This window comes from Malaclemys terrapin, chromosome 4, assembly GCF_027887155.1.
Source record: "Malaclemys terrapin pileata isolate rMalTer1 chromosome 4, rMalTer1.hap1, whole genome shotgun sequence".
Taxonomy (NCBI): Eukaryota; Metazoa; Chordata; order Testudines; family Emydidae; genus Malaclemys; species Malaclemys terrapin.
The window spans coordinates 22,452,708-22,469,532 of NC_071508.1; the positions used below are offsets into that span (position 1 = coordinate 22,452,708).

Below are 16,825 nucleotides of genomic sequence, written 5' to 3' on the forward strand. Positions count from 1 at the left end.
CATTAAGTAAAAACACTGGCCTTGTCTAGCCTAGAGAAATAGGTTGTTTTAAAACACATTAGGTATTATGGGTGTATTAACATGACTTTAAACACTGGTTTAGACAAGATTTAACACTTTTAAAGATGTGTTAACTTGTCATGGTCAACCTTAATTTCTTTGTGTTTAAAAACATGTTAGATAAAGTAACACATTTTTAAATGCAAACTTTCTTCATAGTTTAGCCAGGGCCACAGCAAAGAATTGAATTCCAGACTTGAGGGCCCGCCACTGTCACCAGATCCTGATATCTCATTTACAGACTGTTAGCTCGAAGATCTCTTCTCAGACATAGAGGTGAAGCCCATTTGAATACACTTGCATATTTGAATATATAGAAGCAGCCCAGGATCCAATAAGCATCCTAGGTCGCAAATCTGAGTTACGAAAGATGGGTGGACCGTCCCATTCAGCGGAAAGGGTACCTTCTCCATTTCCTTTGATAGTTTTCTTCAGACTACCATTATCACCTCAGACTAATTTGGAGTGGACTTCGCCCTGTTAGCCGTGATTCTCAGATAGACACTGAAAAAGCAGTGTGATTGAACTGATGAACGATGTGGAGCTGAATTTCAAGGATGTAGTGTGTGGGTTGCAACCCATTGATATCTCACTAACTTCCCCATCAGCCTCATATAAATGTTGAATAAGAGAGATAATAGATTTTAGGATCTGGCTGAACTTCATGCAAGAGAGCCCTTGAGGTTAACTAACTATCCCCATACTCCCCTGTGGTAGGTCTACTTGAAGAGAAATAAAGTTAGGAGGATAGAGATGATTGTGATGTGATGCTGAATGGATGCTGTTTACATGGAGGAAAATATCAAACTCTTTGCAGTTTGTGGCAGGAAGGGTAGAGAAGGCAGATAAATGAAGGCATGCAGTGAGAGTGTTTGAAGAGTTGAGTGAGGAGTTTCAGTGACTTTAGAAATCGCAGAATGATTAAAATGTTACAGATTAGAGAGGGGTCTTGTAGGACTAAGTAGCCTTTCTAAGCCCTTTACTAAACTATGACTTTTTTTTGTTTGGTACATCAATATTTCCCCTGTTGATGACCCCAAGTCCTTCAGGATTCAAGTTCAATGTTATATTGGGACTTACGGGTAGGTGGACTACTGTGTCCCTAGATTGTCAAGGTAGCTGACACATATGCAAGCATGTTGTAGTGTTCTGAACTGCGGAAGTTTGGGAGAAGAACCACCGAGGGATAGGATTGACCCAAAGGGCAGAAGGTATAGGGTAGTACTTGAGGTGATAGCTATAATAGTCTGGAAAAGAGGTCCAAAAAAGTTTTGGTGAATTGGAGATTAAATTTAAATTATGCATTGATGACTAAGCAGTTGATCCTGCAGGAGAAATTATTGATCTGGCCAAGAATGTGGTTGATTTTGTTTGGTGTCAGATTGGGAGAAACTAAAGGTGCTAAGGGGAGGAGAATATTTTGGCTGTCATTGAAACTACCAGGAGGAGGCTGAGGAGAGACTGGATGAGGTGAAGGAAGGAAGGGTTAGGTTAAACAGGTGAATAATTCAGGGTTTGTCTACACAAACAATTAGTCTGCAGCAAGATCAAATTTTAATCTGCCATGGACTATCTGTGTGGATACTGCTGATGAGGACTAGATCAGGGGTCATTAACCAACTGTTAATGGACCTCAGCAGGGTCTGCATGGACAGTTGTTAGTGGAAGGTTAAAGCATGATAGATTCACACACACCAGGTTACTGCAAACTAAATGTTCATGTGAACAAGCCCTGAATTTTAGATTTAGAGATAGCATTAGGAAAAAGTGACAGATATTGGGAAGTCCGGGTGGGTGAAGTAATCTTTCTTTTTCTTGGACCAATTCCAGTAAAAGATATTACATCACCCACCTTGTCTCTTTAATATCCTGGGACCAACACAGCTACAACAACACTGCAAACCATATTTTGGGAAGGAAGAAAATTAAGTGAAGAGAGAACGTTTGAGGCATGATTTGAAGATGGTGATGCCACTCTGTGCCAGTGGTGTGAGAACAATGGGTGTGATAGAGACTGGGAAAGGTCAAGGGGGCTAGATTAGTTTGTATATCGGGAGGAATTTTTCAGAATATAGGCACTGAGTTGAGCAACATTGGTTTACTTCTATGAAGGAAAAGCAGAGTTCCTTTTATCTAAGTCCACACTAAGAATCTTTTGCATAAAATACAGGAAAGTATTGACACTGCTCTGTTTTGTACTGTATGAAGATAACCTCGAGCTAAATTGATGGGGATTTATGTGTGGGGCAGGGGTGATGTTCCTATAACAAGCTCTGGATTTGCTTTGTTCTTTGCATTTGTCCCCGGCAGGGTTTTCTGCCTCATTTTAGTTGCTGTTAAACTCTCTCCACTTTTGTTCAGTGACATCGGCTAATATTTTATTTTGTGCAATGCTAATGTCTTGCTAACCCTGCATTTGTTGTCTACCATCACCTCACCCACATATCACACTGTCTGCGTAGCTGTTCAGAGGGAAGGTGCCAGTTGCTGAGCTAATATCGCCAGCATCTAGGCCACAAGGGTCTTGACAGCTTCCTGTGCAGTAAGTCAGTAAAGCTATGCATTTAAAGCCAGTTCAGAGGATCAGTTTGTTCAGCGGCCACATGTGAATGCAATAGCCTGGGTAAACTGTTGAGAAGTTTCAAGGAGGCAAATCTGTAAATTAAGTTTGAGTTTGGCTGTTAAACTTGTGCCTGTTTGTGCTGACAGGCTATTAGCAATTGAGAATTAGGAATCACTTCCTTTAGCTGCTCACTAGTCCGCATCACTAAACCTCACAAGTATGTCTGACAGATTGAGTGGTTCTTGCCTGTTTGATCTGTGCCTTGTAGGAATAGTTTGTATGCAGCTGTGTTTCTATGTTTAAAATGATTTTTTGCACTGTTCTTAACAAAGCCCTTGACTAGGCACCTAAGATATTAACCAGCTTCAGCAGATCATGCGTCTGACGGGAACACCCCCTGCATATCTGATTAACAGGATGCCCAGCCATGAGGTGAGACCTGACAGGATGTACAGGGGTTTGCAATTCAGGTCACCATTTCTTGGGTTCACTAAATGCTTGCATGAGGCATGGGATGGGCACTAAGATAACTGCCTACTACAGCAAGACTTTAAAACAACCCTAAAGCGAATTTCAAACTAGAACAGTGCAGACTAAGCTTGTCAGCCTCTGGGATGTAGGAGAACCTGAATGAGTTGTTGTTTTTAGAGTATCACTTAACAGTTGAATGATTTGCCACTGGATACCATGAAGATGTATATGATATGCTTCTTATGTCTCTTAGAGGAGGCAGTAAGCTTTTGCAATAGATCTCTGGGCTGTACTTTGTTTCCACTTTTGCACAAACCATGGAGCAAGTTCTGATTGTCATTATCTCTAACCCCTTCCCCCCACCATGGGTGGTTGGTAGGTGAGAGAGGATAAAATTGATGTGCCTAATAAGAGTCACAGAGGTGAGAGCAGGAGAATTAAAGTAAGTAGGCAGTGTATACACAACAAAATACTTCTGACAAATTGAGGCGCATTCCACATCTTGGTGGCTGGGAGATGTTCTTTAACAAAACATTTATTTCCACAGGCAAGAAACTACATCCAGTCTTTGTCCTACATGCCAAAGATGAACTTTGAAAATGTGTTTATTGGTGCCAATCCACTGGGTAAGGCTTGCAGCACTTCTCCTGGAAGGGGATTTAGTGGCAGATATTGTTCGGTCTTGCTCATTGATTTGGAGACTTGGGATTTTCCCTTTGGATTAGTGTGAGGATGAATTTGTTTAGAAGGGTTCTTGGTGGTGGAGAGGGGAAGTGAGTGAGTCAGCAGTTCCATCTACTTTTAAGAACACCATTCTAATAGACCATTAGGAACTTTTTTCCACAACAAGATGTATAAAATAAAGATTGCAGCATGACTAATAATCCCTGGTATAAGTCGCTAGTTAAATATAAAATTTAAAGTCCTTGACACTTTTATTTGGGCCTCTAAAGTAGGAGATATTTACCAGTTAATGTTTCAGCTAGCTGCTTGGCACTGACTTCCAGGGAGCTGCTTCTGCATTTTTTAATACAGATCTTAATTATAATCCAGAGTATTTGCTAAGGAGAGGGAGAAACACTTGTTCTTGGCTTTGTCCCATACAACTAGCTGGTGGTGTCTATATTAAAAGTAGAATCCACTGCTGTATATTTTTTGACTAATTGCCATTTTAAAAGCTATCACTCCTGCTGTCTGTAAAATCTTGTAATGAGGAAGTGTGAAGCTGAATGCTAGCATATCTTGGAATACTGAGATTTGTTCACTCATGTTTGTTTTTGACTATGGAGTAGTGCAATATGGAGATGCCTCATATACCTTGAAAGGATGGGGGCGGGGTTTCATGAAAAACTACAAACTTCCTTAGGTGGTACTTATATAAACTTGAGCCTTAGAATAAAGTGTTTTGATGGCTCCCTGTGTGTAAAACGTCATTCTTTTCTCTGTCTCGGGGCTCTGATAGCTGTGGACTTGCTGGAGAAGATGCTGGTGCTGGACACAGACAAGCGAATTACTGCAGCCGAGGCACTGGCCCATGGGTACTTCTCTCAGTACCATGATCCAGATGATGAACCAGTGGCAGACCCCTATGACCAGTCCTTTGAAAGCAGAGAACTCGAGATTGAGGAATGGAAAAGTGAGTCCTGTGAAAGGAGGAATTACTGAGGCAAGCTGCATATCTTACAGCAGATGCCATGAGCTAACATCGAACTATAGCTTTTGTGGTTGGTTGGAGCAAACCTTTGGAGGTGGAGAGCATGAGAGGGAGATGATAGAAACGTTGTATGCGCTGATATAGGATCTCATTAGTTTTGTTGCCTCTTCATTCATTGGGAATACCTTGTACTGTTCTGGTGACATGCTGTGTATAGAATGAATACAGTCATCTGCTAGCTGGTAATACAAATATCAGTTCATGCAGACTATGCAGTTCAACCCTTTGGAGACTGCAAAAGTATATCGTGCTGGCATTCTGGAAGTAACATTCTGATGTAGACTGATTTGGCATATCAGCCCATTGGCTTTTTTTGCTCAGAATATCTAGAGCATGTTTTCTTTTTGAAATGTGGCTCTGAGCATTGGAATCCAACAGAAGCTGTGTTATAAAATTGCAGTCTTGCTGTATTAAGTTTGTCACTCTTTCCCCTCCAGGTCTGACTTATGATGAAGTAGTCAGCTTTGTGCCACCGCCGCTTGACCAAGAGGAGATGGAGTCCTGAGAAACTGCCTCTCTTCTGTTTGTCCCACTTCACTGTGAGGGGAAGGCCTTTTCATAGGGACTCTCCAAATATCATTCAAGTGCCTCTTGACAGAAAGATATTCTCCTTGGTGGAGGGGTTTTGTGTGCGTGTTTGTGTGTGTGTATTGAATGGGGGGAGGGAGGAAGGCTGACTGTATGTAAACATGCTGCATGCTATCTTGTATTCTGTGTACAGCTTAGGACAAGCCTCTGAAGATCTATTTGTCACTCACTTTTTTTTTTTTAAGCCCTTCCAGAGTAACAGACAGCAACCAATTTGCATTGCTGCTGGGGCAAGGCAGACATAATGCAGGGAAGCTCAGTTAATTCTCAGTCACATTTGTTGCCATTAAAATGGTTCTCCTCTGAGGAAGTGACTTTATAGATAATGGAAGGTAGCTGTATACTTGAACAGAGCCCCCTGCTTTCTGCAGCACCAGATTTGGGGTGATGTCTTTTTCTGTTTCATGCCAGAGGGCCGATCTACATCCAAAGCCTCTTTCCAGTATTGTGTACCAGCAGAAAGTATAAATATCTCGGTTTGATTCTTGAAACATGAGAAGGATTTGTTTGAAAATGTAAATATGTTTTGTGCCTTAAATGAATGGGAAAAGAGTGAAAGTGAGTTTGGAGTTAACATTCTTGAATGGAATTCTGAGACCACAGCTTTCCATGGGCTGCAGGTCGCCAGGCATGAACACTATAACCAGGAAATATACTTTCCAAGGCAACAGACTGTGTGCCCTTGGGTTGGGAATCACCATACTTCTTTCTTCCTTTTCTCTCATTCTGAGGCTTCCCAGCATTAGCGCCCAGTAGACACAGGCAGAGGCTGGAGATGATTCATGCTGTGTCTGTGTGCTTGTGTACTTTATTCCTAACAAGATGGGGTGGGGTTTTTTTGCATGTTGTAGCTGTATGTGCATGTAGACCTACCTTTGTTGCATTATCTTTGAGGAGGGCACTGGGGCAGTAAGTCTGCCAATGAAATACTGTACTGAGTTCCTCTGCTGTAGGAAAATCACAGTATCCTCCCTCTTGTAGCACAACTCATTGTGAACATATCTGCCATTCTGGGAGCTTTGATAAAATATATGGGACAGATAAACATGCACCTTTTTCTTTTCTCTGGTTTCAAAAGATTTGGATTTATAGAGTAAAGGATGAAACAAGTCCTTCAAAGGAGCAGATAAACATGAGACAATTTAATTGTCCAAACTTAGAAGTTATTTTGCCCCCCAAAAGAAGTTTCTTAGAAATGCTGGAGTCCAAAACAAAGAATGAGCATGCATGAAGTCAGAACCTCCCTTTCACTGTCTGTATCTGTGTGGATGTGTAATTAACACTTTAATAAGGTGATTTTATTTTACCCTCCTGGAAAAGAGCTTTTTGGCTATTTTAGTGGGTTGGTCTCTGCCTGAGGAAACAGGAAAAGGGAGTATGTTTAAAGACAAAGTTGGTTAGAATATTTTGTATTTTACAGGGATCCTGTGTGAATGAAATGGCCATGTTTAGGGACTGGGGAGAGGAAAGTGTCTTTCAGTATTTTGTATACTGCAGCTGTCCTGGGTGGCTCAGATGCCCTTTTTTTAGGATATAGGGGAAAGGGCATTTTCATTCGTTCATGTATTGCAGGCATCTCCTGTGTGGGAAGAGCAGGGCTTTTGCAGTATTTTGTATCCTGGTGGATCTTTGATATAGGAGTTGAGAGCGGCTGTTTTAATGTATTTATTCCTATGCATAAAGAGGCAGCACAAAGGGGTGGGAGGTGGATGATAAAGCCATCAGTTTTTCCTAGAACACTTTCCAGTGATCTCTCTTTAGGTCAAACCCTCTTAGAGAAGCTTGGGATGGGGTGCAGAGAGCAATTCTTTCACGCCTTGGGTACAGAACTCTCCCCCTGACCAAATGAAATTGACAATAGAAAACCTCCTTCTCTGCTGGATCTGCAGTCCAGGTATTTAAATGGAAATCTGTAAACCTACAGCAAGACTATTTTTATCAGCCATGTTATGTGTAGACGCTACAGTGTGATTTCATGCAGAAATATTGCTCAAGATTTTTTTAAAATATAGACATTGCATGTATGAGTGGGAATGTTTCAAAGTCCAGACTCTAATGGGAGCTCCCGTGGCACGCACTCCCTGTTTTCAGAGCGGTGCTGTTCAGCTACCTGAATTCTGAACAGAAGTACACACTTCAAAAAAGAAATTCTGCTATTTTGTTTGTATCCATGAACTTTGCTGTAATCGGTTCTGCCATATATGATGTCACACAATACCACTGGTTTAAAATAAAACTTATTTTTCAGATTTATTGGCTGCTGGTGCATACAAACTTGTAATGTTAAATGTTTCATTTAAGTGAATTTGGCTCCTCCAAGAGATTGCATGTTTGGTTTCATACTGGATCCTAGTTGATAGGGATGCATACCTTTCCTCCACTTACTCTGAAATCAGTATCCACATTCCTTTGACCTGGCTTCTCCAACCAATAAAGAGACAGTTTAGAGTTTGACCATGAATGTTGTCTGCCAATGAAAAGTGTGCTTGCTAGTTCCTAGGCAGCTCTGTTAGTGGAAACTTAAGAAGTGTTTGTCCAACATAATGGTCCAGGTTTTGCCTCTGTTTCAGTACTGACACTCTGCCCTCGGCCTGCCCCTCTTCTAAGTAATTCTGATTTTTGTTTTCTTTCCTCTCTTGCTATTTACAAGTGAGTGTTCTCTGATTCTTGTATTGTCACTTAGGTGGTGCAATCATGGGAGCATAGCCTTGCCGCTCTCTGATTCTGAGGGTATAAGGTTCCCTAGTATACTACTCTTGCAGAGGTAGTACTTATTGATCAAATCAAGCTGCATTTTTGGAAATCTCTAGTAAGAGCCTGACAATAGCTGGCTATTACCAAAGACAAAACTTTATGGGGAAATTTTATTACACAAATGTAAAGAGTGAACTCGTTTAATAGATCACTATGCTAACAAACGTATCCCAAAGTACTGGCCAGTATTCTGTATGGTACAGTTCAACTGTACAGGAACAGGTTAGGTGAACTGACAGATGGAGAGACCTACCTTCCAACCTTAGCTTTGCCAAGTCAAAGGGAACAACAAGTTGGGGAGTTCGCTGTATTGGAAAAAGGATTAGCTTGGTCACCCTCAGAGGCTTCTACACTAGAAAACTTCATAGCTAAAGTTCCCCTTTTGGTGACAACAAACAAGGCAGTTGTAGTACAGACAGGGCGGAGGCATTTTTATTACAGTGTAATGTATCCCTGGAGTAGAAAAACACAGTGGTAAAAGCCTGAACCCTGTTTACACTACAGCTTCTACAGTTGCTGCACCATGGTGAGCTAGTCTGCATTACAGCATACAGTATTAAGTATTTTGAACATCATTTCTAGTGCTGTAGTTCCCTTAAAAATTAATCTGCTAAGTGTGTACATGTGCAATGCAGTGCTGCTAGGAGCTGCAAAACTCAACTAGACATAAAAGGGTTCTAAGCATTTCCAAAGAATTTTGAGATTCTCTGAAAAGCAAGTGAAAAGGATGACAGCTGCAAAGAATTTTCAAAGCCATCAACTATCTTTTGAAGTACATATTCTTCCTACCCTCAATGGACACTCCATTCTGGCCGGCTACAGTAGCAAATCTGTGTAACATAAGAGCTCCCATTTTAGATATTTCTGTCCTTTGTTGTCTTAGTTTCCATCTAAGAGGATGAAGAGGCTTTTATGCTGCTTAGTCTAAAGAGGAGTTTGTGCATTTGTAAGCTAGACCAGCTTGGCTGTAAAGCTGCAGTGTCATCTCTAGGCAGTGACTTTATGAACAAGGTCAGCCAAAAAGACTTGCCTTTCAGTGATTAACTATCTTTGGTTTCATACTTTTTTTTTCCTTTCTGTGGACAGATCAGTTTAGTATGGACTATTGCCTTGACTGCAGCTACAGCTGTCACTGAAACCACTGCATGTGTATGTAGTGCAGTAAGATGCAGTCTTCAGCAGATTCCAAGGGTAGCTCTTGCTGAAGCTTGCAAAAGCAATGACTGAAAATCCTGTTCGCTTCAGCATATAAGTATAAGGTCTCTAAGTATCCCTTTGCATTCCACTGCTACACAGACCTCATTCAGACTGGATCCTTGTCCTGTGGAGGCTTCCAGGAACGTCACTGTGAGTGGAGACCTCACATATCTAAAGGACAGTCTGTTCCTCATACCTCCATAACTTTGAGCAGACGTTCTTTTTAGCATACTGCAATATTAAAAATAAATTGTCTAATATATTTCAGGTGATTCCCTTGAAATACTATTCCTTCTCATTCACTGAGAACTGATCACACACCTGTAGGAAAATGGGTGGCATCTCCGGTGCCATAGCTCTCAGATGCTGAAAGGGCAGGGACAAACACTCCTATCATGACTAGCTGAAATCTGTGAGTAGGCATATCCGTTATGGAGAGGTAAACCTACTGACTAGAAAATAATTAGACAAATTAGGACCTATCCCTAGACCAAATAGTTCAACAACAACAAGATGCTGTAGCCATGAAACATCTTAGACATTTGTAATGTCCCAGTCACTAGCGACCCATAACTGCCTGTCATTGCTTGAGACTTGTGTAGCTTTGCTTACATACATGAGCTCCGGACTTGCACATGCATAAGCAATATTTTGTATTTCTTTTGCAATAACTTCTTTAGTTGTATAAATACACAGGTGAGTAATCTTCTGCATAGTCTCCTCTCCACCCTTATACCTATGCTGTGTACACTTGAACAAAATATAGTAACGGCCATACAGGGTCAGACCAATGGTCCATCTAGCCAAATATCCTGTCTTCTGACAGTGGCCAACACCAGGTGCTTCAGAGAGAATGAACAGAACAGGCAATCATCAAGTGATCCATCCCCTGTTGTCCACTCCCAGCTTCTGGCAAGAAGAGGCTAGAGACACCCAGAGCATGGGGTTGCATCCCTGACCATCTTGGCTAATAACCATTGATGGACCTATCCTCTAGGTAATCTTTTTTGACCCCTGTTATAGTTTTGGCCTTCACAAGATCCTCTGGCAATGAGTTCCACAGGTTGACTGGGCGTTGTGTGAAGAAATACTTACTTCTGATTGTGTTAAACCTACTGCCTATTAATTTCATTGGGTGACCCCTGGTTCTTGTGTTTGAGAAGGGGTAAATAACACCTCCTTATTCCCTTTCTCCACATCATTAATGATTTTATAGACCTTTATCCTATCCCCCCCCCCCCCCCTTAGTCATCTCTTTTCCAAGCTGAAAAGTCCCAGACTTTTTAATCTCTCATATGGAAGCTGTTCCATACGCCTAATAATTTTTGTTGCCCTTCTCTGAACTATTTCCAATTCATATATCTTTTTTGAGATGGGGCGACCAGAACTGCACACAGTATTCAAGGTGTGGGCGTATCATGGATTTATATAATGGTATTATGATATTTTTCTGTTTTACTATCTATCACTTTCCTAATAGTTCCTAACATTCTGTTCGCTTTTTTTTTTTGACTGCTGCTGCACAGTGAGCAGATATTTTCAGAGGACTAGCCACAATGATTCCAAGATCTTCCATGAATGGTAACAGCTAATTTAGATCTCATCATTTTATATGTATAGTTGGGATTATGTTTTCCAATGTGCATTACTTTGCATTTATCAACATTGAATTTCAGCTGCAATTTTGTTGCCTAGTCCCACAGTTAATCAGAGCCCTTTGTAACTCTTTGCAGTCAGTTAGGGACTTAACTATCTTTAGTAATTTTGTGTCGTCTGCAAATTTTGCCACCTCACTGTTTTACTCCTTTTTCCAGATTATTTATGAAGATGTTGAACAGCACAGGTCCCAGTACAGACCCCTGGGGAACACCACTATTTACCTCTCTCCATTCTGAAAACTGACCATTTATTCCTACACTGTTGTTTCCTGTCTTTTTTAACCAGTTACAGATCCACAAGAGGACCTTCCCTCTTAATTCATGACTGCTTAGTTTGCTTAAGACCTTTGGTGAGAGACTTGTCAAAGGCTTTCTGAATGTCTAAGTACACTATATCCACTGGATTCCCCTTGTCCACGTGCTTGTTGACCCCCCTCAAAAATTCTAATAGATTGGTGAGGCGTGATTTCCCTTTACAAAAACTGTGACTCTTCCCCAACAAATCATGTTCATCTATATGTCTGATAATTGTGTTCTTTATCAGAGTTTCAATCAAATTGCCGGATACTGAAGTCAGGCTTACTGGCCTGTAATTGCCAGGATCGCCTCTGGAGCCTTTTTAAAAAATCAATGTCACATTAGCTATCCTCCAGTCATCTGGTACGGAAGCTGATTTAAATTATAGGTTACATGCCAAAGTTGTTAGTGCTGCAATTTCATATGAGTTCCTTCAGAACTCTTGGGTGAATCCCATCTGGTCCTTGTGACTTCTTATTCTTTAACTTACCAATTTGTTCCAAAACCTCTTCTGTTGGCACCTCCAGTTCCTCAGATTTGTCACCTAAAAAGAATGGCTCAGGTGTGGGAATTTCGCTCACATCCTCTGGAGTGAAGACTGATGCAAAGAATTCATTTAGCTTGTGTACAATGGCCTTGTACGCCTTCCTTTAGCACCTTGATTGTCCAGTGGCCCCACTAATTGATAGGATTCCTGCTTCTGATGTACTTTAAAAAAAAGTATATTTGTAAAACTTGTGTATTTATGTAAATGAGATATAGACATATAAGACCAAACTGAACACAATACTTTCCAACCCAGTAATGATTTTTATATAATAAAAATACCAAAGCCCTAGCCTGAAAACCACTGCTGTTTTTATGAACTTGAACACTAGTGAATGGATGTTGTTTCCTCACTCGGGAGCATAAGAACAGAAAATTGAGGGCAAATAAGAACTGCTGATGGAAACCTATGCTTTACATTATACTTGTGAATTTGAACATTCAGGGGACCAAATGTGGAAAGAGTATGGGGAAAAGATCTCTCAAAAGGAGAATTCTAACTGGTGCCCAAGCATCCTTTTTTCCCCTAGCAAAAATCCATTTTCTATTGAATGGAACTAATTTGTATTACACTTGAGCTATTTCTTGATTCCTGTGCATGATCTTAGAGAACTTGGTCCCTCGTGATTTTCTTGCCTCTGTTTTCCTCCTAACTAAAAATCAGAGGGAAAATTTTAGATCTAATACATTTTGGGGGATTTTTTTAAACTGTTCCCCTTGCTCCTTATCTGTGTACCTGTCTTGTCTGTCCTTAGAGTGAGCTCGATAGGATAGGGACCCTTGAATCACTGGAAAGCCCAAGCACACTGTAGTTGCTACCACAAACAGATAAATAACAAGCTGCTTCATTATTAATGTATTTATTCCCAGATGGCCTAAATGCCATGTAATCTCTCAGGGTGACTGAGTTATGGATTTTTGCAAAGGAGGATTGAATGTAACCAAGAGCTTTTTCTTAATAAAAAAAAAAATTGTCTACCATAAAAGATGGTTGGGGAAGTAGGAATGAACTATCAGGTTTCACCATGGCAACAGGTTTTGTGCTAGGATTGGTAAATATATTAATGATCTGGACAAAAGAGGGAACAGTGAGGAGTCAGTTTGCAGATGACCATTATTTAGGATAGTCAAAACTAAGTAATTCTGAGAGACCTAAAAGAGCTAGCTGAATGGAAAGCACAATGATGCATAAAACTCCTTGTTTAAAAACAAGATAATGCACAGTCATAGAATCATAGAACTGGAAGGGACCTTGAGAGGTCATCTAGTCCAGTCCCCTGCACTCAAGGCAGGACTAAGTATTATCTAGACCATCGCTGACAGGTGTTTGTCCGACCTGCTCTTAAAAATCCCCAATGATGGAGATTCCACCACCTCCCTAGGCAATTTATTCCAGTGCTTAATCACTCTGACAATTAGGAAGTTTTTCCTAATGTCCAACCTAAACCTCCCTTGCTGCAATTTAAGCCCATTGCTTCTTGTCCTATCCTCTGAGGTTAAGAACAACATTTTTTCTCACTCCTCCTTGTAACAACCTTTTATGTACTTGAAAACTGTTATGTCCCCCCTCAGTCTTCTCTTCTCCAACCTAAACAAACCCAATTTTTATAATCTTCCCCCGTAGGTCATGTTTTCTAGACCTTTAATCATTTTTGTTGTTCTTCTCTGGACTTTCTCCAGTTTGTCCACATCTTTCCTGAAATGTGGCGCCCAGAACTGGACACAATACTCCAGTTGAGGCCTAATCAGCATGGAGTAGAGTGGAAGAATTACTTCTCGTGTCTTGCTTACAACACACCTACTAATACATTCCAAAATGACGTTCACTTTTTCTGCAACACCGTTACACTGTTGACTCATATTTAGCTTGTGATCCACTATGACCCCCAGATCCCTTTCCACAGTACTCCTCCCTAGGCAGTCATTTCCCATTTTGCATGTGTGTGCAACTGATTGTTCCTTCCTAAATGGAGTACTTTGCATTTGTCCTTATTGAATTTCATCCTATTTACTTCAGACCATTTCTCCAGTTTGTCCTGATCATTTTGAATTTTAATCCTACCCTCCAAAGCACTTGCACCCCCTCCCAGCTTGGTATCATCCGCAAACTTTATACGTGTACTCTCTATGCCATTATCTAAATCATTGATGAAGATATTGAACAGAACCGGACCCAGAACTGATCCCTGCGGGACTCCACTCATTATGCCCTTCCAGCATGTCTGTGAACCACTGATGATTACTCTCTGGGAATGATTTTCCAACCAGTTATGTACCCAAGAAGGAATAATTTGATCTACACATTGCTGGGCTCTGAATTTTAACTGTCACAACTCACGTGGCATTCTAGGCAGTTAATAAAAATGTTCAGAATATAGCGATGATCAAAAAATAAACAATGTTGTAAAATGCATAAGAAATGGGATTAAAAATATTAATTATAACATTATACAGAGCAGGTAACTTGGGTGATATTTACCCTCTAATGCAGGAACAAAGGGATATTCAATGAAATTGAATGGTAAACTCAAAACTTATGAAATAAAATTATTTATACATCTTGTAAAAAGTATCAGTCTGTGGAATTTATTGCAACTAGCTGTCATCAAGGCCCAAATAATAGGATTTAAAGAAGGGGTTGATATTTATATGAATGAGAATAGCCACAGTAACAAAATTTGTTTGGGATAAAACCTCTCATGCTTCAGGGACAAACCAATACTTGATGATGCTTTCCTTATGGGCAGGGGATTCCAGAATTGTCCATTCTGGAGTTCTTGGATCTTTGAATTACCTGGTGCTGAACTATAGGGACCATTGATTGGATCAACTTTCTGTGTTTGTATAAATATTTCTGGAGACCTTTTTAACTGAGGACTCATTATTCTCATTCAGTACTATTCTTTCCTTCTCCCTACCTTTGACAGTTGTGTGGATTGTTCTTTTCATCTGTGGCAATTTTCCAAAATCTTTAGAAGAAAAGTTTTTTAAAAAAATCTGAGAATAGCTCATTGTCGATTAGCACTTTTGATCACATGCTTTCAAGGAGAAGTCCAGTACAAAGCCCTTTAGCTTTACATTTTTGGTCTTTTCAGGTCCTTGGGCTGCCCTCCTGCTTTTCTAGGTAAGTTCCTTTCAAAAGATAAAGGCAACAGCTACCAAAAAAAAGTTTTTTTTTTTTTGTTTTTTTTTAAACACAGTAGTTACAGAATCCCTCCAAACAGGGAGGGATCAGAGCAGCTGAATATATTTTGGTGGGTTGCCACCTTCAGAGAACAAGATTTCCAGGAAAGTATGTTTTTTTTTTCAAAATTCCACAGACTCTCCCTGGATTCCCACTGTTTGAGATTTTAAAACTCAAGGAATGTGTCTGTAATGAAAATGTAACATACTTTATAAGTACTCACACAAATGCTAACATGCCTTAAAAGTTTAAATACAGCATCTGTTTTTGTATATGTGAGGGGCAATATTCCTCAACAGTGTGAAGAACAAATGAGGGGTAAGATAATGAGAATTCTAAAAGGAGGGGCACCATCAAGAAGAGAATCTAAGATTAAAACTCTAAACCAATTAAAATTCTAGGAACTGGAGAATTTGGCACTCCTCATGATCTTAAACTCTGTAGCATGTTAACCTGAACCTAGGTTCCCGTTTAAGCAAGGAGCAGAGAAGGCCGTGTATAGCAGCTTTACAGTACCCTCAGGAGATGTAGCTGAGGTTGGCTGCTGAAGGCACTCCACTCCAAATACAGTGAGTCTAGCTGTGACCTTCAAGTTGTAAGTCTGCCAGCTTGTAGCCATATTGGATGCAGTCAGCTAGCTCTCATCACTTCTAGGTTTTTCTGAGGCACTTATTAACACGTTATCTAGATGTCAGGTATTCCTGATGAAAGTTAATTATTAGTGTCTAAGGGTACTAAAAGCTGGGTCAACTTTAAGGTTCCATTTAATAAGCCCCAATGCCTTTTTACATCAAGCATCTAGCAAAGGCTCTGTCCCTTTTATAGGGGAAATGTAGGTAAGATGACTGACTTGTTAAGATAAACTCCTTGGTTCTCTTTGGAAGGTATTTGGGATGCACCCACAGCACCACCTTATCCTTAGGCGGCTCATCCAGTAGATTTTGAAACTCATTCATTATATACTGAAGTCTCTCCTATCAGGAAAATGACTTACCGTGTAAGATATATGGGCTTACTGGTCTGTAGTGACTCAAATGGACTCAACCATGTAAACTTGCTTCCCTTGCTCTCTGTATGGTCGGAGAAGATGGGGATCTAGACTACAGGCACAAGGAACAAAGGTTGCGAAGTGTGGCTTTAGTCTCCTTAGTCTTTGTCTGGCCAAAGGAGAGCAAGTGGGCTGAAAGATATTTTAAATGGGGAGAATCTGACCTAGCATGGCAGTACAGGATACAGGCTGTAGGAAAGTGTTGTGAAGGCATCAAGGATTGCTTTGAGCTGGAATGAGCCAGGAAGCTGTAAATGGCCCCCATTGTGCTCCTTCACTGCCTGTAGTCAGAACTAACTTTGGAGTGCAGGAAGGAGCCTAGTTGCCTGACTGAGGATGCATATCATGCCTCTAAGGCTGTTTTAAAACCAGAGGTGTTTTCATCTGCCCTCTGCTGAAGGCAAAGACCCAGGAACTCACCAGTGACATAATTACTGTTGCTTACTAATCTATTGAGGGATGGTCCTGTTTCATCTCATTGTTATCTACAACCGTCTGTTCTGGAGAAGGTCCATGTACTGTAGAAAATGGTATTTCCTCTTCTCCTCTTTCTCCCCTGTGTCACCCAGCATAAGTGAGCAGATCACGTTCCCTATTGCCTCTTTGGTGCTTCAGTAGGAAAATTAAAAGCAAACAGTTGGTGGGGAAAAATAATGGGGGAATTACTGGGTGTTTTTAGAGGGGGGAATCAGCTGCCCTATTATCTTCAATATTATTTGTTCAAAACTCTCCCTTCCCTACAGGT

At 40.6% G+C, this 16,825-nt stretch overlaps 1 protein-coding gene across 2 annotated transcripts in view; it reads left to right on the forward strand.

The window, feature by feature from the left end:
- Window positions 1-7,645, forward strand: part of MAPK14 (mitogen-activated protein kinase 14) — a 52,011-nt gene extending 44,366 nt beyond the window's left edge. Inside the window, exons 9-12 of one of the 2 annotated variants that reach the window (XM_054024936.1) lie at window positions 2,976-3,055; window positions 3,642-3,720; window positions 4,557-4,730; window positions 5,246-7,645. In XM_054024936.1, the coding sequence (XP_053880911.1) occupies window positions 2,976-3,055; window positions 3,642-3,720; window positions 4,557-4,730; window positions 5,246-5,313 (401 nt within the window). In that variant the 3' untranslated portion in view covers window positions 5,314-7,645. The remainder of the gene's footprint in view (window positions 1-2,975; window positions 3,056-3,641; window positions 3,721-4,556; window positions 4,731-5,245) is intronic. The other variant, XM_054024935.1, reaches the window with a different exon arrangement.
- Window positions 7,646-16,825: the final 9,180 nt, after the last annotated feature.